At 48.1% G+C, this 21,102-nt stretch overlaps 2 protein-coding genes across 2 annotated transcripts in view; both read left to right on the top strand.

The window, feature by feature from the left end:
• Positions 1-21,102, top strand: part of MRPL30 (mitochondrial ribosomal protein L30) — a 158,780-nt gene that overhangs the window by 102,596 nt on the left and 35,082 nt on the right. The window lies entirely within an intron of this gene.
• LOC147697163 (uncharacterized) lies at positions 6,024-6,983 on the top strand. Its single transcript, XM_086933302.1, has one exon. The coding sequence runs from the start codon at positions 6,024-6,026 to the stop codon at positions 6,981-6,983; it is 960 nt and encodes a 319-aa protein (XP_086789428.1).

Here is a 21,102-nt window from a genome sequence, read left to right as displayed (position 1 = left end):
CAGAGAAGACTGAGGTAATTATCTTCGGAAAGTTATCTCCCTTGTGGTCTTCCGTCTGGTGGCCCCCATTACCTGGAGCCATACCAACCCCTGTTCATAAGGTTAGGAATTTAGGGATAATCTTTGACGAAAAGCTTAATTTTGCTAACCATGCCAATCAGATAGCATCTTCTGCCTTCCACAAACTCAGACTTCTAAAAAAAATCCTACCATTTCTTCCAGATAATGCGAGGAAAACGGTGGTGAGCTCCTTGGTACTTTCATCCTTGGATTACTGCAATGGACTATTTGCGAATGCTCAATCTCGGGTGGTGGCCAAATTACAATTTATCCAAAACGCAGCAGCAAGGCTACTGTCTGGCACCCCCAAATTCAAATCCATTAAGCAAGTAATCAGGAGCTACCACTGACTAACTGTAAGAAATCGGATCAGATTCAAAACTTTATGCCTCACCTTTAAAGCATTACATGGTCTTGGCCCGGTGTTTCTCAAACAGAAGCTTATCTTCTAACAACCCAATAGATCACTTAGATCTGAACATCTGCACCAACTGACAGGGCCACGGACTAGGACTGTCACTTGGGGCGACAGATGTTTTACAAACACCGCCGCCAGACTCTGGAATACTCTTCCGATGGCGATAAGATCTACCCCTTCATTGTTTCAGTTTAGAAAGCTGCTGAAAACTTGGTTGTTTGACCAATAATCTTTCTGTTTACTGTACCATTTTTGAAGCCTGATGATGTTCTCACTGAGATAATAGGTTGAGTTACAGCGCCAAGACACCCACGGGTAAAAGTCGCGCTTTACAAATCTTAAAAATAAATAAATAATAAATAAATAAATATGAAGGACCCTTTCTCCTTATTGCAGCGGAGGCAGTCCGGCGAAGCAATCAGTCCTGCCCTCCAGAGCCGAACCCTGGTATAGTAGACTCTGTGGAGATACTTAAATTGGATGAGGCGGAGACGCATTGCTATGGCGGCACCCCTGGGAGCAGACAGAGCCTCCCTCCAGTCCTCCTCCTCTAACTCGCCTACGTCTTCCTCCCATTGCTCCTGAAGCCTCTGCAGGGTAGGGGAATAGTGTGTGACTAGTGTCTGGTAGATGTGGGATATTTTCTTTTTCTCCAGGTCCCCCATGAACACTTTCGCCTCTAGCGGGCTGAACTCAGGGAGGGACTCCAACCCCAAAGCCCATTGGTCACGTGGTGCTGAGATATAACAATTAACACTGGTAAAGTTGCACAACACTTAAAAACTATCAACTAGATGATTAAGTCCTATCAGCCCACCTGATGGCGGAGCCTCATCATCTAGGACTTGCCAAACCAGGTTGTGTGCAATCGCCCAATTAGATATTAGCGACACATCACAAAACCGAGGTGTGGTTACCAAAATTGTAAGTCTAGATAGTGGGACTGATATGTGCAGTGCAAAAAGAAAAAAAGTGAAGTGAATTAAAATGGCTATCAAGGCAAACAAAAACCTTTAATATTGTTCACCTGGATGTCAGATTAAAAATAGTGAACTGACAGTGTGAAATAATCACTGTCTAACTTGCTTGGTAGAAATCAAGACAAAGATCTATACAGGGCCAACATGTTTCTGCCTTCTTGTGAAGTGTCACTGGCATTCGTCAGGGCCAAGCTAAAGTCTGCTACTGCAAGGGCACTATCATATGTGCTCAACTAAGAAATAAGCAAATAAACATACTAGTGATAAATTAGAAACCATCCTACCACATCTTCTCAGTATTGTTCTGATGATGCAATAGGTCTTTCCTATGTAGGAAAAAATGAGAAGAAAACATTGTAGACAATGCATGTGTTTTATCCTTACAATTATATCTACAACGAGAGCAAAGTGAAATTGCTGAATGCTTGTGCACGACCAGTGGTAATGTAAAATACTCTCAGACTGGACCATCATAACTCTATGATAGTCACATATACAATATATTATGTTTCGTCACACAATGAATAAGTATACAAAAGTTTAACACTTACCCATCAGTGTGTGGGAAGTGGACCTCACCTCACCCGGCAACTGCTCGGACGAATGAAGGCACCGCTCTAAACATATAAAGACAAACTCTATGATAGATGCATGTCTTAAGGATACGACCTGTGTGTGCTGTTGGAGAAACCCACTTGTTCTTCTAGTCTGTCTGTAACCAGTAACCCACCGGTGTCCTTGGTGGCCCCATCGGACGAATAAGGTATCTAGTCACCTTTTCTGGGGTACTGGGTGGTTATCCCATGATATCTACCGATGTTAGTGTAGACCACTGGGACATTATGCTGTTTACAATTGTAGCAAGATGTCTGCCCTACATTAGAGCCATTTCTCAGGTGGGAAAGACAAATTAAAGACTTATAAGTCCTTAGGGCCTGTCCTCCCCAGTACCTAGAATGACTTAGGTGTCTGGTCCCCTTCAGTGTGTTCCTGCGGGGAATGAAGGGTCACAGCATTATGCTAAGACCACAGCCAGTGACTACAAAGCAGCCGTTTAAGAATGCTGCTAGTAACTGATGTGGTTGTTGTCCCAGCTAAATTCACTATTGATAGGGGTAGTTAGGTGCCACAGAATTATGCCTAGACAGCAGCCAGTGTCTAATATGCAGCCGTTTGTGAATGATGCTAATAACTGGTGAGCTGATGTCCCAGCTAAATTCCCTTTTGTTAAAGTGGAGTGGCAAAACTATAACTAATGTCTACAACCCTGGGTCCAAGCAACCCGGTCCCAGCTTACCTGTCCGTCGGTACCTTGCGGCGGAAACACGAGCCGAAGGGGAGGCACCGACGGACAGGACTTGCGTGTATTTATAATGCAGATGATTGGATAATTGGAATCGGCTGGGCCGTCCTACTGATGCGCTGCCGTTGCGCTGTTAAAGGATGGTATTCCCCTGCACATGCGCCGACTGGCCCGGACAGCGGGCGCGCAGGCGCGGAGGCAAGCGTGGGGGCAAGCGCGTCCTTCTAATGCGCTGCCGATGTGCTTCTGAAGGACAAGAGTTCCCCGCACATGCGCACCCTGACCCAGACAGAGGGCGCATCGACTTAGGAGATAAGCGGGCCCGTTTGGCTGCACCGCGCATGCTCGACGGGAGTGTGTTCACTACACATCGAGGGCGAGACACTGCCGCATTAACTCGATAGCCTGCCATGCGCTGCACAGCTCAAGGCAGTATGTAATTGCCAGCTCTGACGCCGCGGCGCAGTAGTCAAAAACACAAAAACAAAGAGTGTATCTATCAAAATAAGATAGGGCCGTGATCATCATCATGGGAAATCAAGAGTGATTATCAGTCATAGATAGCGTAGAGGACGCTATGTGACCTTAATCAACAGTGCATAGATGTGGGGAGAGATATGTTATCATGCTTACTTGGACCCCTAAGTGCTGTCATCAGCCATAAATGAAAGATGGGAGATCAAGATAATGATCAATAATGGAGATAGTCAGAATTGCTGATTTAATTAGTAAGTCTAAAAATGGGTGGATCAGTGGACACCCAACATTTGAACCTGAAAAGTGATTATGACAGGTGCGTTATAATGAGCGCCACAGGTGTGTGGGACACTCAAACGCTCCATGATGTGATATCAAAGAGCACCCAATGGTAAGTGTTGTGTTCAGATGGACAACCATGGAATGCTGTCATTCAGTCCGTTGACGTCAGATTTCAGTCTGTATATCCACCGTTGCTCCTTGACAAAAAGGAAGTGGGAGACATCAGTAATATGTTGTGGTATGTATGGCTGTTCCAATACAACCCAGAACAAGTCCTCAACTTTATGATTTGCTTCCAGAAAATGGTTGGTGAGGCCTGTAGATTACTTCTTGCAGCGAATTGTGCTTTTATGTTCGCTGATGCGGGACTTAATCATCCGCGTTGTATGCCCCACATATTGCTTCTTGCAAGGGCAAGTGATCAGGTATATTACTTTTTCTGAGTTGCAGTTTGTGTGCCTAGTTAGTCTCCACGGTCTGTTCGTGCCCATGTCAATTGTGAAGGTTTTCCGTGTCTGTGGGCAAGCAGCACAATTCCCGCAGGGGTAGTGACCTTGAACTGGATTGCTATTCCAGAGGGTGTTGATGGTTTGTTTTATTTCATTGCGAGGTCTAGTGTGCACCAGGTTATCTCGAATAGATGGTCCCCTTTTGAATGCAAACAACGGGCGAGGTATTGTCCCTGCACCTGTATTCAGAATTTTCCAATGTTTCAATATGGTTTTCTTCACTTGATTGGAAGATGTAGTGAAGGTTTGAACCATAGTCATCCGATCTTTGGTTGTCTCGGGCCTCTGATGTTGCAGGAGTGCCTCACGATTGTTGTTAAATGCTCTCTTTCGTGCCTGGCGTATTAATCGGTTGGGGTAATGCCTATCTTTCAGGTTGACTGCCAATTCCTTGGCATGATGTTCGTACAGGGTATTAGATGAACAATTTCGTCTAATCCTGAGAAATTGACCGACAGGTAAGTTCTCGCGGAGTGCTTGAGGATGAAAGCTCTGAAATGACAAAAGCGAGTTACGTGCCATCGGTTTCTTGAACAGTTCACTCTGTAGGCTACCCTCTGCCGGAAAGATCTGGAGATCGAGGTACGCTAATTTGTTTTTACTGCTCTCCATGGTAAACTTGAGAAATTGGTTCCTAGAGTTTAACCATGTATGAAAGGATGATACCTCTGTAGCCGTCCCTCTCCAAATCACCAAGACGTCATCAATGTATCGTTTCCACAGTACCACCTGATGGATGAAGGGGTTACTGTGGTTAAATACATGGTCTTGCTCGAATTGATGCATGTAAAGGTTTGCCAAACTAGGCGCAAAGACACTCCCCATTGAGGTCCCTGACACCTGGAGATAGAGATCGTTCTGGTACTGAAAAAAGTTTTCCATCATGGCGATCCTCGCACACTCCATGATGAAAGCAACGGGTGTTATGGTATCCATTTGTCTAAACTCAAGGAGGCTCCTAATGCAGTCCAGTGTTTCTTGCTGCGGGATTGACGTATACAATGATTCAACGTCGAAGCTGACCATGAGGTCTGTCTCAACGTTGAACTCCAGTCTGAGAGTATTTTACATTACCACTGGTCGTGCACAAGCATTCAGCAATTTCACTTTGCTCTCGTTGTAGATATAATTGTAAGGATAAAACACATGCATTGTCTACAATGTTTTCTTCTCATTTTTTCCTACATAGGAAAGACCTATTGCATCATCAGAACAATACTGAGAAGATGTGGTAGGATGGTTTCTAATTTATCACTAGTATGTTTATTTGCTTATTTCTTAGTTGAGCACATATGATAGTGCCCTTGCAGTAGCAGACTTTAGCTTGGCCCTGACGAATGCCAGTGACACTTCACAAGAAGGCAAAAACATGTTGGCCCTGTATAGAACTTTGTCTTGATTTCTACCAAGCAAGTTAGACAGTGATTATTTCACACTGTCAGTTCACTATTTTTAATCTGACATCCAGGTGAACACTATTAAAGGTTTTTGTTTGCCTTGATAGCCATTTTAATTCACTTCACTTTTTTTCTTTTTGCACTGCACATATCAGTCCCACTATCTAGACTTACAATTTTGGTAACCACACCTCGGTTTTGTGATGTGTCGCTAATATCTAATTGGGCGATTGCACACAACCTGGTTTGGCAAGTCCTAGATGATGAGGCTCCGCCATCAGGTGGGCTGATAGGACTTAATCATCTAGTTGATAGTTTTTAAGTGTTGTGCAACTTTACCAGTGTTAATTGTTATATCTCAGCACCACGTGACCAATGGGCTTTGTTGTTATATAGGTAGTTACACAGGGGGTATTAGCCTGTTTGGTCGTTAAACACTCCCTCGGACCCTCTCTTACGAGTTGTTATGATAGTGTATGGAGCAGCCTCGGCTGCGGGTCCTTGTTTTCCTATTTAGCACCACACAGCAAATGTTGTAGTGCAATTCAGCTCACCCACTTCTTTTATTTAGTTGTCTGTCTGTTGCAGTTCCTCGCCATGGAGGAATTTGGTGGCCTAGCATTTGACGATGAGGATCTTAATACCATTCTAAGTAACAACCCCAGCATATTAGATGACTTACCCTCCACCTCTAGTCCCACAATAGAGGATGATTGGGTTAAACTTTTGAACCTGAAAAAGAATCACTCCCGTATCTCATTACACGGTGTGATTATGAACGAGTACCTACATGGTAAGTGTGCACCGTCTGGTTTAATTGTCACCACGACACCGAGACTTTTTCTGAAAGACAAAGAATTCTTGAAAAATTGGGCTTTGATTGGTTGGCGGTGTACCCGTGATTGGCTGGTTTTAATTATTAAGACAGCAAAGAAAACGGCGGACGCCTTATTGGTAGAGATCCAAGTTCTGGAGGGCCAAATCAACGCAGCTGTGCGGCCTGTGATCTATAAAAAGAACTTGGACGATGCCAACAAAACGAACAAGGAATATTATGACAACATCCTGCTTAACAAAGTGGAGAAGTTCAAAAAAGATCTGGCACGTTTCTCCATGGAATTGGCTTACCCCTACCTGAGTGACTCCTATGTAGCTCCCTCAACCAATTCCAAAGGCAGGAGATATGGGTCGAATTCTTCTTCTTCAGGCTCTGACTCAGGCTCCAGTGATCAAGGGAACTCCAACACAGGCCCCAACACCGGGACACGCGGTGGTGGTTTCCAACGAAGACCCAATAGAGGCAGGGGAGGACAACAGTACCCCAATCCGGGACAGTGGTGGCCCCCAGGCCCATGGAACTATCATCCTGGAGCGATGGGCCCTCCACCTATGGGTCACCCTATGCCCATGTATCCCCCAAACCCGTCATTCTACTATGATCAGTCTTTTTTATGGCAGGGCCGAGGCAGGAACTGCGGCAAAAGGAGAGGCCAACAAACTGTGAATTGGGCTCCTCAGCCCAACAAGACAGGCCCGACAACAGGAGCTGCGACCTAGTAGTGAACCTGAGCTCAAGGACTACGACACCGCTTGAGAACACTGTTTTGAACAAAGGGCTGGGCTTTGTTCCTACCAATACAGGCGATATGTTCAAATTGAGGTGCGAGCTCGAAAGTTTTTATAGGAAAATACGTCTGCACTTTTTCTTCAAGACAACTAGCTCTGTTACGAACGAGTCTGACAACTTTGATCAAGGTGAACAGAATACTGGCCTTAGACCCAAATCGACATTTACTCCTTTGAACCATCAAGTACCAGCAAATGTCTTAGCTTTTGAACAAGCAGTGACACACGAGGTCACTAACATCGAACAACGACGGAAGACTTTTCATAATATGTCCAACTTAGAGAAATCAGCGCTTTCTGCTCTGTCTAATGACAGGTCTCTGACTATCAAGCCGGCTGACAAGGGCGGAGCTATAGTGCTACAAGACACTACAACCTATCATCAAGACAACTTAATGACACCAAATCCTACCGTCTCCTCATTGAAGACCCAACTCCCAGAATCTCGAATGACATCAAGAGTCTGGTGGAGGAAGGAATAGCAGAGGGTTGGATTACCCCTCACGAAGCAAGATATTTGATAACAACACACCCGGTTATTCCCTACTTTTACTGCCTTCCTAAAATACATAAGGCCCAGAGACCGCCCCCGGGAAGGCCCATTATCTCGGGCATAGGTTCATTACTCGAACCTTTATCTACCTTCGTGGATTTCTTCCTAAAACCTATCGTAAAGGAAACTCCAACATTCCTACAAGATACTGGTGATGTGCTTAGACTACTGGCTGACATTGAGTTCAACGTTGAGACAGACCTCATGGTCAGCTTCGACGTTGAATCATTGTAGACGTCAATCCCGCAGCAAGAAACACTGGACTGCATTAGGAGCCTCCTTGAGTTTAGACAAATGGATACCATAACACCCGTTGCTTTCATCATGGAGTGTGCGAGGATCGCCATGATGGAAAACTTTTTTCAGTACCAGAACGATCTCTATCTCCAGGTGTCAGGGACCTCAATGGGGAGTGTCTTTGCGCCTAGTTTGGCAAACCTTTACATGCATCAATTCGAGCAAGACCATGTATTTAACCACAGTAACCCCTTCATCCATCAGGTGGTACTGTGGAAACGATACATTGATGACGTCTTGGTGATATGGAGAGGGACGGCTACAGAGGTATCATCCTTTCATACATGGTTAAACTCTAGGAACCAATTTCTCAAGTTTACCATGGAGAGCAGTAAAAACAAATTAGCGTACCTCGATCTCCAGATCTTTCCGGCAGAGGGTAGCCTACAGAGTGAACTGTTCAAGAAACCGATGGCACGTAACTCGCTTTTGTCATTTCAGAGCTTTCATCCTCAAGCACTCCGCGAGAACTTACCTGTCGGTCAATTTCTCAGGATTAGACGAAATTGTTCATCTAATACCCTGTACGAACATCATGCCAAGGAATTGGCAGTCAACCTGAAAGATAGGCATTACCCCAACCGATTAATACGCCAGGCACGAAAGAGAGCATTTAACAACAATCGTGAGGCACTCCTGCAACATCAGAGGCCCGAGACAACCAAAGATCGGATGACTATGGTTCAAACCTTCACTACATCTTCCAATCAAGTGAAGAAAACCATATTGAAACATTGGAAAATTCTGAATACAGGTGCAGGGACAATACCTCGCCCGTTGTTTGCATTCAAAAGGGGACCATCTATTCGAGATAACCTGGTGCACACTAGACCTCGCAATGAAATAAAACAAACCATCAACACCCTCTGGAATAGCAATCCAGTTCAAGGTCACTACCCCTGCGGGAATTGTGCTGCTTGCCCACAGACACGGAAAACCTTCACAATTGACATGGGCACGAACAGACCGTGGAGACTAACTAGGCACACAAACTGCAACTCAGAAAAAGTAATATACCTGATCACTTGCCCTTGCAAGAAGCAATATGTGGGGCATACAACGCGGATGATTAAGTCCCGCATCAGCGAACATAAAAGCACAATTCGCTGCAAGAAGCAATCTACAGGCCTCACCAACCATTTTCTGGAAGCAAATCATAAAGTTGAGGACTTGTTCTGGGTTGTATTGGAACAGCCATACATACCACAACATATTACTGATGTCTCCCACTTCCTTTTTGTCAAGGAGCAACGGTGGATATACAGACTGAAATCTGACGTCAACGGACTGAATGACAGCATTCCATGGTTGTCCATCTGAACACAACACTTACCATTGGGTGCTCTTTGATATCACATCATGGAGCGTTTGAGTGTCCCACACACCTGTGGCGCTCATTATAACGCACCTGTCATAATCACTTTTCAGGTTCAAATGTTGGGTGTCCACTGATCCACCCATTTTTAGACTTACTAATTAAATCAGCAATTCTGACTATCTCCATTATTGATCATTATCTTGATCTCCCATCTTTCATTTATGGCTGATGACAGCACTTAGGGGTCCAAGTAAGCATGATAACATATCTCTCCCCACATCTATGCACTGTTGATTAAGGTCACATAGCGTCCTCTACGCTATCTATGACTGATAATCATCCTTGATTTCCCATGATGATGATCACGGCCCTATCTTATTTTGATAGATACACTCTTTGTTTTTGTGTTTTTGACTACTGCGCCGCGGCGTCAGAGCTGGCAATTACATACTGCCTTGAGCTGTGCAGCGCATGGCAGGCTATCGAGTTAATGCGGCAGTGTCTCGCCCTCGATGTGTAGTGAACACACTCCCGTCGAGCATGCCCGGTGCAGCCAAACGGGCCCGCTTATCTCCTAAGTCGATGCGCCCTCTGTCTGGGTCAGGGTGCGCATGTGCGGGGAACTCTTGTCCTTCAGAAGCACATCGGCAGCGCATTAGAAGGACGCGCTTCCCCCACGCTTGCCTCCGCGCCTGCGCGCCCGCTGTCCGGGCCAGTCGGCGCATGTGCAGGGGAATACCATCCTTTAACAGCGCAACGGCAGCGCATCAGTAGGACGGCCCAGCCGATTCCAATTATCCAATCATCTGCATTATAAATACACGCAAGTCCTGTCCGTCGGTGCCTCCCCTTCGGCTCGTGTTTCCGCCGCAAGGTACCGACGGACAGGTAAGCTGGGACCTGGTTGCTTGGACCCAGGGTTGTAGACATTAGTTATAGTTTTGCCACTCCACTTTAACAAAAGGGAATTTAGCTGGGACATCAGCTCACCAGTTATTAGCAGCATTCACAAACGGCTGCATATTAGACACTGACTGCTGTCTAGGCATAATTCTGTGGCACCTAACTACCCCTATCAATAGTGAATTTAGCTGGGACAACAACCACATCAGTTACTAGCAGCATTCTTAAACGGCTGCTTTGTAGTCACTGGCTGTGGTCTTAACATAATGCTGTGACCCTTCATTCCCCGCAGGAACACACTGAAGGGGACCAGACACCTAAGTCATTCTAGGTACTGGGGAGGACAGGCCCTAAGGACTTATAAGTCTTTAATTTGTCTTTCCCACCTGAGAAATGGCTCTAATGTAGGGCAGACATCTTGCTACAATTGTAAACAGCATAATGTCCCAGTGGTCTACACTAACATCGGTAGATATCATGGGATAACCACCCAGTACCCCAGAAAAGGTGACTAGATACCTTATTCGTCCGATGGGGCCACCAAGGACACCGGTGGGTTACTGGTTACAGACAGACTAGAAGAACAAGTGGGTTTCTCCAACAGCACACACAGGTCGTATCCTTAAGACATGCATCTATCATAGAGTTTGTCTTTATATGTTTAGAGCGGTGCCTTCATTCGTCCGAGCAGTTGCCGGGTGAGGTGAGGTCCACTTCCCACACACTGATGGGTAAGTGTTAAACTTTTGTATACTTATTCATTGTGTGACGAAACATAATATATTGTATATGTGACTATCATAGAGTTATGATGGTCCATTCTGAGAGTATTTTACATTACCACTGGTCGTGCACAAGCATTCAGCAATTTCACTTTGCTCTCGTTGTAGATATAATTGTAAGGATAAAACACATGCATTGTCTACAATGTTTTCTTCTCATTTTTTCCTACATAGGAAAGACCTATTGCATCATCAGAACAATACTGAGAAGATGTGGTAGGATGGTTTCTAATTTATCACTAGTATGTTTATTTGCTTATTTCTTAGTTGAGCACATATGATAGTGCCCTTGCAGTAGCAGACTTTAGCTTGGCCCTGACGAATGCCAGTGACACTTCACAAGAAGGCAGAAACATGTTGGCCCTGTATAGATCTTTGTCTTGATTTCTACCAAGCAAGTTAGACAGTGATTATTTCACACTGTCAGTTCACTATTTTTAATCTGACATCCAGGTGAACACTATTAAAGGTTTTTGTTTGCCTTGATAGCCATTTTAATTCACTTCACTTTTTTTCTTTTTGCACTGCACATATCAGTCCCACTATCTAGACTTACAATTTTGGTAACCACACCTCGGTTTTGTGATGTGTCGCTAATATCTAATTGGGCGATTGCACACAACCTGGTTTGGCAAGTCCTAGATGATGAGGCTCCGCCATCAGGTGGGCTGATAGGACTTAATCATCTAGTTGATAGTTTTTAAGTGTTGTGCAACTTTACCAGTGTTAATTGTTATATCTCAGCACCACGTGACCAATGGGCTTTGTTGTTATATAGGTAGTTACACAGGGGGTATTAGCCTGTTTGGTCGTTAAACACTCCCTCGGACCCTCTCTTACGAGTTGTTATGATAGGGACTCCAACCCCTCCAGACTGGGGAACAATGCATGGCAAAATTGGAGGTACCTAAAGAACTGGGACCGAGGCATAGCAAATTCCTCCCTAAGATCCTGGAAGGACTTAAGTGTCGTACCCCATAGTACATCACCCAGGGTCGAAATGCCTATGCTGTCCCATCCCCTAAAGCCCTGTAACGTCACCAGGCCGGGAAACCGCCCATTGTTTCACAGGGGGGTCTCCGCTGTCAGGGTATTCCACCACCCCATCCGGCGCAATGCCTGTCGCCAGATACGAAACACCACTCGAGTGGCCGCCGGCAACACATTCCACAACGACGCAGTCAGTGTAAAGGAGAGTGTGTAACGTGTGGGAGCCCATCAAGTAGCGTTCCATGGTGTACGCCGGGTCACCTCTGTCGCCATACCACCACTCATTCAACACCAAAAGATGGGAGGCCTGATAGTAGGAAAGAATATCAGAGGATGCCAGTCCCCCACAATAGGTGGATAGGAAACACGCGCGCAATGCAAAGCGCACCGCGCCTCCCCCCCCACAAAACCTGCCCCAGGGCGGAGTTCACTTGACGGAACCAACCTAGCGATATCGGATACGGGTGATTTTGCAGTTGATACAGCAGGCTCGGGAGCGCTACCATTTTAAAAATTGCCGCCCTACCATAAATAGTAAGCAGCATACGCGACCAGGTTCTTAGGTCAGCCCGCACACGTTCCCAAACCGGCACCAGATTTTGCTCCCAGGACACAGCCGGGACCTCCGACAGGAAAACCCCCAGATACTTGAGACCCCCCACCGCCACCTGGAGTGAAGATGCCCAATTGCCCACCTCTGGTGTCCGCTCCCCCAGCTCCCATAGTGTGGACTTTCGAGGGTTCATATAGAGCCCTGATGACTCACCAAAGATCTGCATTATCCGCAGGAGACGCGGCCCTGATCTATTAAGATCTGTAAGAAAAAAGAGGACATCATCTGCTTATAATGCCATCCTGTCAGTCGGCCCCTGTGTCCATTCAAACCCGCTCAGCTGCGCATTCATGCGTACCCACGCCGCCAGAGGCTCCATAGCCAGGCGACTAGGTAGGGCGAGAAGGGGCACCCCTGCCGGGTACCTCGCCGAATCTGAAACCTGGACGATACCGCCCCCGCCACTTGAACTGAGGGCGTCAAGTCAGTGTAGAGAAGACACAGATAAGACAGGAAATGAGGCCCAAGATTGAGCCGGGTCAGCAGCGCGAACAGATAGACCCAGCTTAACTAATCAAATGCCCTGTCCGTATCTGCAAGGAGGAGCGCAGCCTGCCGCCCCGTACGGCGGATCGCTTCCACCGCCACGTGAGCTCATCTAATATTGTGCCTGGTCGCCCTATGAGGCATAAAGCCAGCCTGTTCCGGGTGGACAAGCTCCGAGATATGAGAAAGAAGCCGGTTGGCCAATGCCTTGGCCAAGACTTTGGCCTCGACATTTAAGAGCAAAATCGGGCGAAAGGAGGCATGGTGCTCTGGGGGTCGACCCGGCTTGTGGAACACCACCACTTCCGCATGGCACCAGTCCGGAGGGAGCCTGCCCTGGTCCCTGGCCTCCTCTAGCGCCACCCGATAGTGAGGGGCTAATTGTAGATTATATTTCTTGAAAAACTCGCGGGGGAACCCATTCGGACCCGGGGCCTTCCCCGAATTGAGCTCACCCAGGGTCGTGCCCAGTTCCTCATCAGCCAGAGGGAGCTTTAACCGATCCCGCACCTCGTCCGATACCGCTCTAGGAGGCAAGTCAGCTATGAACTTGTCCACCATATATTCTGGTAGGCACTCCTGCATAATACGCAGCGAAACTCTGCGCCAAGTCCCCAGGGTCTGTCAGCAGAGCACCCGCTCCATCAATGATCCCCGGCAAAGTCTGCGCATGGAAGGTCCCCTGACAGAGCCGATGCAGCATTTTGCCGGATTGACAAATTCTACTGCGTGTAGCAATCCATACCTGTCGCGCCTCATCCATGTCCGCATAGGACTGTTGGGCCAGGAGTCGGCACACCTCCTGTGTCTCACCCGCCGAGCGTCCCTGGCGCTCCAACTCCCGAATCTCTGCCTCCGCGCCCACCAGCCCTGCCCGCCGCTGCTTTTGAGCCACTGCACACCAGTTGATATCCACTCCCCGGAGAGTGGGCTTCAGTGCCTCCCACAACGTCCCGGCGCTAGAGACCGAACCTACATTCCCGATTAGATAATTGGAAATCGCCTCATGCATGCGCTTCCCATAGTCATCCTGTTGAAGGTGCCACACTGAAAGGCGCCAGCGGAATGGCTGCCTCCCACTGCCCAGCCGAAGCTCGATGGAAATAGGCGAATGGACAAAAAGGCCTCTCGGGAGGATTGTCGCTGATTCTACTCGTCCAGCCGCTACCCTGGGTACGAATATATAGTCCACCTGGAGAAGGATTTGTGGACGGCCGAGAGAAAGGTATACTCCCGTTTATCCCCATGAAGGCGCCGCCACGTGTCCACCCAGTCCAGCCCCACCACCATGTCCTGCAGTTTTGTGGAATGGCCTACACTCGCCCCCCTCCCCGTAATGCGGGACACAGCGTTCCGTATGTCCTGTCGCAGGAGCGTGACATCCGCGCCCACCGCTCCGATCTCTGCATGCAACATGTCTCGGGATTGCTTGATGGCCGCCATCAATGCTGCGTTGTCCGGCCCGGGCTCCCGCTGACCCCCAGCTGCTCCAGTCCCACCGCCAGGACCGGTAAATTTATCGATAGGTCATTGGGTTATGGCGGCACTACTGCCCCTGCCCCTCGTCATGACCACCTGCCTCCGGGTGCCCACCGACCTGGCTCAAGTCCAGAACACTGCCTCCACCAGACCCCATTTCGCGAAGGCACCCCTACAGTCAGCGCCGGCCGTGATCCACCAGCCGGGCACCCAATCCAGGGTCCGCTGCTCTCTCGCTTTGAAGTCCATCCCCTCGTCTCAGGTCACTCACTTGGCCTTCCGCTAGAATTCCGCCGGTGCGGGACCACTGGACACCACATTGGCCCCACCTACACGCTCCTCTTCAGCGAGGCACGGGCCGGTCATCACAGGGCCTCCGCAGCCACCACTAGTCCGGCCAGGCACACCACACTCCACTCCCCTGACTCCCAGTTAGGGTGGCACCGATGTCCATGTTCACCGAGGGGCGCCGCTCCGGCCCCTACACCACACCCCTCCCCTCTGCAGCCCGATCCGACTGCCACCGGGCGTCCTTCAGGCCATTGTCACCCGTGGGGCCGCCACTCAGCCTATACCACCAGGCCCCGATGACCCTCCGCAGGCCCCACCTCACGGAGGCACTAGGATAAAGAAGAAGGCCCTCCACTCCAGGACCCCTGCCCATCCGCCGCACTACAGGAGCCTCCGGGGGGGCGGATATGCCCCTTGATCACCTCTTGGGGGGCCCACTGCCCCAGGATCCTGCCAGCTGAGTGCGCGTCTCCGTCCCGGGGCACTCCAAACCTGACGCCCCGGCTCTTCCGGATCACACCAGGCCTCACCACGCGGGGACCACAGCCCCGGGCTCCGGCCATGCCTGACCACGAAAATGCCGGCGGGGTGCCCTGACGGACTGCCGGTGTCGGGATGTCACCCCCAAGGCATCGTACTCAGGACGGAAGGTAGGATAAGTGTAGAATAATTAATGGGCTGGAGGGAGCCCAGCTAAATCACGTCTGCCATGGTGACTCGTCTAGCCACGCCCCCGTGTTGTACTTAGAATAGTCGCAAAAACAGCATTTGATGGACAGAATGCAGAATAATGTCATACATTCACCCCAGTACAGAGATCTGGGCCTAAATCCATCGTTTTTTTGCTCACCATGCCATTCCAGTTTGAACCCAGCCATATGCAAATCAGTCTTGACTCTGTGCCCCATAGGAACAGTCCAGCCCGAACTGCCAAGCCAGGTCCTCCCTGGACTGGAAACAAGCATTCTAGGACCGGTTTTGAGCTTTCAGCCCTCATCAGCTAGGATAGTTTGACTCCAGTGGCGGGGGGGAATGTTTTGCCAATGTGCAACTTTCCGTCCATCACCTTGTGTGTTTTGCTGTACTTTGAATAGTCAGCAAAATATTTTTCTGCAGCCTGCTTCTCATTTTTGCCTGTGGGCACCTCAGTGACATTTACTCTTTCTAGCATGTGCCTGTATAGATCCAACAATACCCGGAATTTCTGATTTCCCTCGATTATTTGTTTGTACTATCTGATCAGTCATTTAGGGTATACACAATTTATATATTGGATAGTTTGTGGTAATCATTGATAATTGTAATTTCTTCCTGCATCGTCCGGACCCCCGAATCGTCTTCACAATTTTCACCACTTTTTAGGCCCAAGATAATACTTGCTTGACCCGCCATTGTCGGGACTTTTCCTATTCTACATTGCCTCCTTACAAAAACCCATGTTAAATAAAATACAAAATTGCTCGCAACCTGGGTGAACAGCGGGATCTCTCAAAGTTTGTACTTTGTGAAAGAGTACCTCATTCGCATACAGTTTGAGATTGCTTTGACAGTAGCCCCCCCCCCCATCAGACTTAGAAGGAAGCCGCTCGCACACCACCATTTGTCTGTGCCTCTACATCAGACTTCAAAGGAATGCGCTCCCGCCCCAGCAATGCCGAGAGCTTTTTTTCGTTGGTTCCTGTTATTGCCTTTCATAAATGCCTGCTTTTGTTTAGAGACTATGCTTATTAGCCCCTCCTTTTGGTGTTTTGGAATCTCACATGGAGACGTCCCCTGTTACATGTAATAGCATCTGGGATGTAATGGCATGCGTTGTAAAAGCATGCGTTGTAATGGATGTTGCGTTATAAAAGTTGTGTTGTGATGGTATGCGTTGTGAATGTATGCGTTGTAACGTCATACATTCGTGCCACAGACACCCACTCTCCTAATTGGTAAGCCCACTCAGTCACCTTCCCCCACACCTCAACAACTTTTCTCAGTGACATAATTGGACGCTCCTGCCGTGTGGAGCCTTGCTGAGTGGGCGCAGGAGGGATTTGGTCTTGCTTCCAAGCCGTGAGTGAAAGGACCAACATCACCCAGCAAATCCGCCGAGAGGGAAACGGCCAACATCGCCCAGCAAATCCGCCGTGAGGGAAACGGCCGCCAGTAAACTACATCTCCCAGAATCCCTAGGAGGGTCGCCGAGGGTGACACGCCAGACGCCACCTACTTGTTCGGCGGGGCCCCACGCACCGCGGGACACGCACGGTCGGCGCCGAGAGAAGCCCGGGAAAAGGGCAGGACCGTCAGGGGGCCAAAGGAGGCTGGGCTGGGCCTCCCACCTTATTCTTGAGCAGCGGGGTGCTGGACAATAAGGTACTTGTAGCAGTATTCAATATGGGACAATGTTTGAGCTACAATAGACTGGATTTATTAATATTGGCATCTACCTTTGGGGTTTTGAATTGTGATTTTATGCTGATTTGGATTTCCCTTTATGCCCTAACCTGTATCAAGTGAAACAGATAGGGAAAAGGAAGTCTATGAAGGGGGGAGGAGCAGCTCCATCAAAAAGAGGGAAAAAACGTAAGAATGTTACACACGCGGCCAGCAATTGCGTCCTAACAAGGATTGAGGCAATTGTAAGCGAATGCGAGGAAGTTTTGGGGGTTAACAATTTAATTCCCCCAGCCGCAACTAATGACCCACCTGACGAGGCCCCAGGCGGAGCAAAGAGAAAAGTAATCCCAGCAATATTTAGTAAAAAAACAACTTTACCTAGCGCCATTTGAGAGTTACATAGGTTAGAGGAGGATACACCATTTCCACTCCCCATAGTGCAGATTGTCAGTGAAGTTGCAGGTGATACCCCCAAAGGAAGGTTAGATGCGGACTTAGCTAAGGCCCAAATCCTGTGTACCAATAGATATGACATCATGGAATTTATTGGTGAGGATAATTTTCCTAAGCCCCCGACTAAAGGTAAAGAAATGCAACCTCTATGTAATAGAGAGATCTGTAATGCCTAAACTACTAACATCAGCACCATATTGCAAAGAGTAGCTCTTCTTGAAAAAGAATTAGCTTCACTTGGTAAGGAGGTGGAGGTTTTAAGACACAGTTGAACTAACTTTCCAGCCACCACCCTAGTAACTGACTTTAGTGATGGCCAAAGACCCCGTACTGTTGTGGTCCCCTCTTCACTCCCCTTGCCCCGTAGTATAAACAACAGACCTCGGTCAGGGGCAACTGAGGGAGCGGGGCTGAGTCAGCACCAGGGCACAAGATTAAAGCACTGGCATACCAGGATAGGCCTAACTGCCCCGGTAAATCTGGTGCCGTTCCTTGGAACATCAGAGATTTATCTCTAGGAATTAGGCCATCAGTACCAGAAAAAGAGACCCCTACAGGTAACGTCCATAGTAGTGCCTCGATAAGGGAAGGTCAGGGCAGCCATGCGAGACCAGGCTTACGCATGGGAACTACTCCTATAGAGAACCTTCTTCCCAAGATATATATGACTAATGTTCCAAGGTTAGTAAGTAACAACAACTATGAGAGCAGTGATTCCCTCAAAAACAAAGTGATACATTGGATGAGACATGTTAGGGGTTGCAGGTCTGTGATTAGAGAGGATCTGGTAAGGTTAAGAAGGGTCAGCCTGGGGAGCTCCAAGAGGGACTGTATTGAGATACAGTTATTCAGTGCCGTCATTGCTAAAAATTTAGTGGAACTTGAATTTCGCACCCTCCCCCCAGGTCATTCTCCAATCCAGTTTCGCTGTTCCCCCCCAATGGTCAACAGGGGGGGAGGGAATAGAGACTGGCCTAGGATTGGTTGATTGACTAGATGAGCCTCGGATCATGGTTCCCAGCCTGGAAGCAGACGATACGTCAAGCGAGGACGAGCTTGCCTGCCCTAGTGTTCTAGAGATGGGTAGATCTGCGGGGGGGCACGGAAGACATACACAGGGGTGACGGAAGTACCATAAGCACAATCCGACTCCTTTCATGGAACATTGCAGGGCTAGAAAAAAAATGCTTCTACCTACCAGAATGGAATAACTTTATTCAGGAACAAGCTATATGTTTGTTCCAAGAGACCTGGAGCCTGGTCCCTCTTTACAAATCAGGATTTGCAACATTCTCTATTCCAGCGCTAGGCACAAGGAGGGGCCGACCCTCTGGGGGTCTCCATATCTGGCTTAACATCGCTCTAAATTGGTGTATAACTGCGCATACTACCCCATCTCATGACATCTTACATCTGACAGTGAAAGGTCCCCCAAATAGCCCCAACTTGGAGATATTTAATGTGTATGCTAGAGGGTCACCGGGGAACACCCATTCGGCTATTATTGCAACTCTTGAATCTGAAATGTCCATCTTACCCCCTAACTCAGTCATTATAGTGGCAGAAGATTTCAACTGCACATTCAAGCCGCTTAGCGAGGAGGATGTGCTGGGTACCGGGGAGCAGGACAGTAAATTTGCCATTCCATTGCTTAACCTCCCCCCCCAATTAAAAAGTGGACACAACGAGTCATACAATTGAACGCCATATCCGTGGAGATCAATTTGAGAGCTGTTAATGGGCGTACACGTTCCGATCTCAAAGGGGCTGATACATATAACAGGCATGGCTGCCCATCACGGATTGACTATATTATTCTAGACATCCGACTTTTGGGAGATCTAATAAACATGGAGGTGAAACCAACCCAGGACAGTGACCACAATCCACTCTGCATGCAGCTAAGAAACACCTGGACGATTTCTAAGTCTGCAAATTTGGTGAGGACCATGACAAAAGAGGTAGTCCCCTCCCATTGTAACCGACGCCTTAAAAGGCATAAAGTTGCGAATCAGGAGATTAAATTGGTCAACATTAGAGAACTTGTCAAGCAGAAATCATTGGAGCTTGTGGCGATTACTGCTGCTACAGAGATCATAGTGCCCTCTCCCCTTCCCGATTTTTACCAAAGGACAATTGATGGGTTAGGTGAATTCTTCACCGTTCCGGTCCCTAGCAATCAGAGTACCAACAGGAAACAACATCCCAGGTCTCCTAACCTGTGGTACTCAGACGTTTGCAGGGAAAAGAGGCGTAGTCTTTCCCTGGTTTTGAAAGGGAACAATCCCCTCCTGATAAGACTAGCAAGAAGGGAGTACGCTAGGGCAGTCAACATAACTGGGAAGAAGATCATTGGCAAGAACTTAAAGCCGCTTCTCTATTAAAACACCCTGCAGTATTCTGGGAAATAATCAACAAGGTAGCCAAAAGGGGATTGGCCCGATTCCGAACCACATCGCGGAACATGAATGGCATGTCCATTTTCTTGCCCTGTACTGCGATGTTGAAACAGCTACGATAGAGTCCAATGGACCCATCCCAGAATCTGACAGGGTTCCTGGCCTTGAATACCGAACAGAGGGGGCTAATTTAGATGAACCCTTTGAGCTCAGTGAGGTTTCTTCTGCCATAGCTGGGCTGACACCTGGAAAGGCAGCTGGTCTTGATGGCCTCCCTGGTGATTTACTCCTACGCGAAGTTAAAGTGTGGGCAGACTTCATCCTCCGCATAATGAACCTGATAGCCAGAGGCCACCCTGTCCCGGACTCTTGGAAAGGGGCAGAGGTTGTCACGATATACAAAAAGGGCAACCGGGAGGATCCTGCCAACTACAGGCCAATCAGTTTGATTGATGTAATACAAAAAGTGGTTGGCAGGGTCCTCCTAACGAGAGTAAGGTCGTGGATGGATGATTCTAATGTCCTCTCGCATTTTCAAGCGGGATTCAGGAAGAAAGTAGGGACGATTAACCAAGTGTTCAGATTTTGTACTCTACAATGGAAAGTGGTATCCATTGGGAAGGGTAGCCTATATCTGGCTTTGATCGATCTTAAGACCGCATTCAATCTGGTTCCCCGGGCCAAGTTATGGCAAGTCCTGTATGATCTAGGGATTCCCCCCATGATTCTTAAAATTAGGTGGGGTAACCAAGGCCAGCTAACAGGAAGGGTGGCAGTGAATAGGGGGGTACGCCAGAGTTGCGTTTTGGCTCCAACTTTGTTCTCTCTCTTTGTAAATGGGGTGGTAGACCATTTGAGAGAGGTTTCATCTGATGCCCCAACCCTGGCCGGGGAGAAAACCCCCACCCTCCTATTCGCAGATGATACGCTTCTGGTCTCAAAAACACCTGTAGGCCTACAAAAACTTTTAGATATGTTTAACCTTTTTTGTAATTTACGGGGCCTATCGATTAATACTGACAAAACGATATTGATGGCACTCTCCCCTCGCAAAGGCTTGAAGATTAGTATTAACCTGAATGGTACCCCTTTGGAAACCGT

The sequence above is a fragment of the Lissotriton vulgaris genome, chromosome 8 (genome assembly GCF_964263255.1).
Source record: "Lissotriton vulgaris chromosome 8, aLisVul1.2, whole genome shotgun sequence".
Classification (NCBI taxonomy): Eukaryota; Metazoa; Chordata; class Amphibia; order Caudata; family Salamandridae; genus Lissotriton; species Lissotriton vulgaris.
This window is presented reverse-complemented; position numbering and strand designations above follow the sequence as displayed.

Coding starts and splice junctions, on each gene's coding strand:
- LOC147697163 (XM_086933302.1), top strand. CDS start 6,024: ATGGAGGAATTTGGTGGCCTAGCATTTGACGATGAGGATCTTAATACC.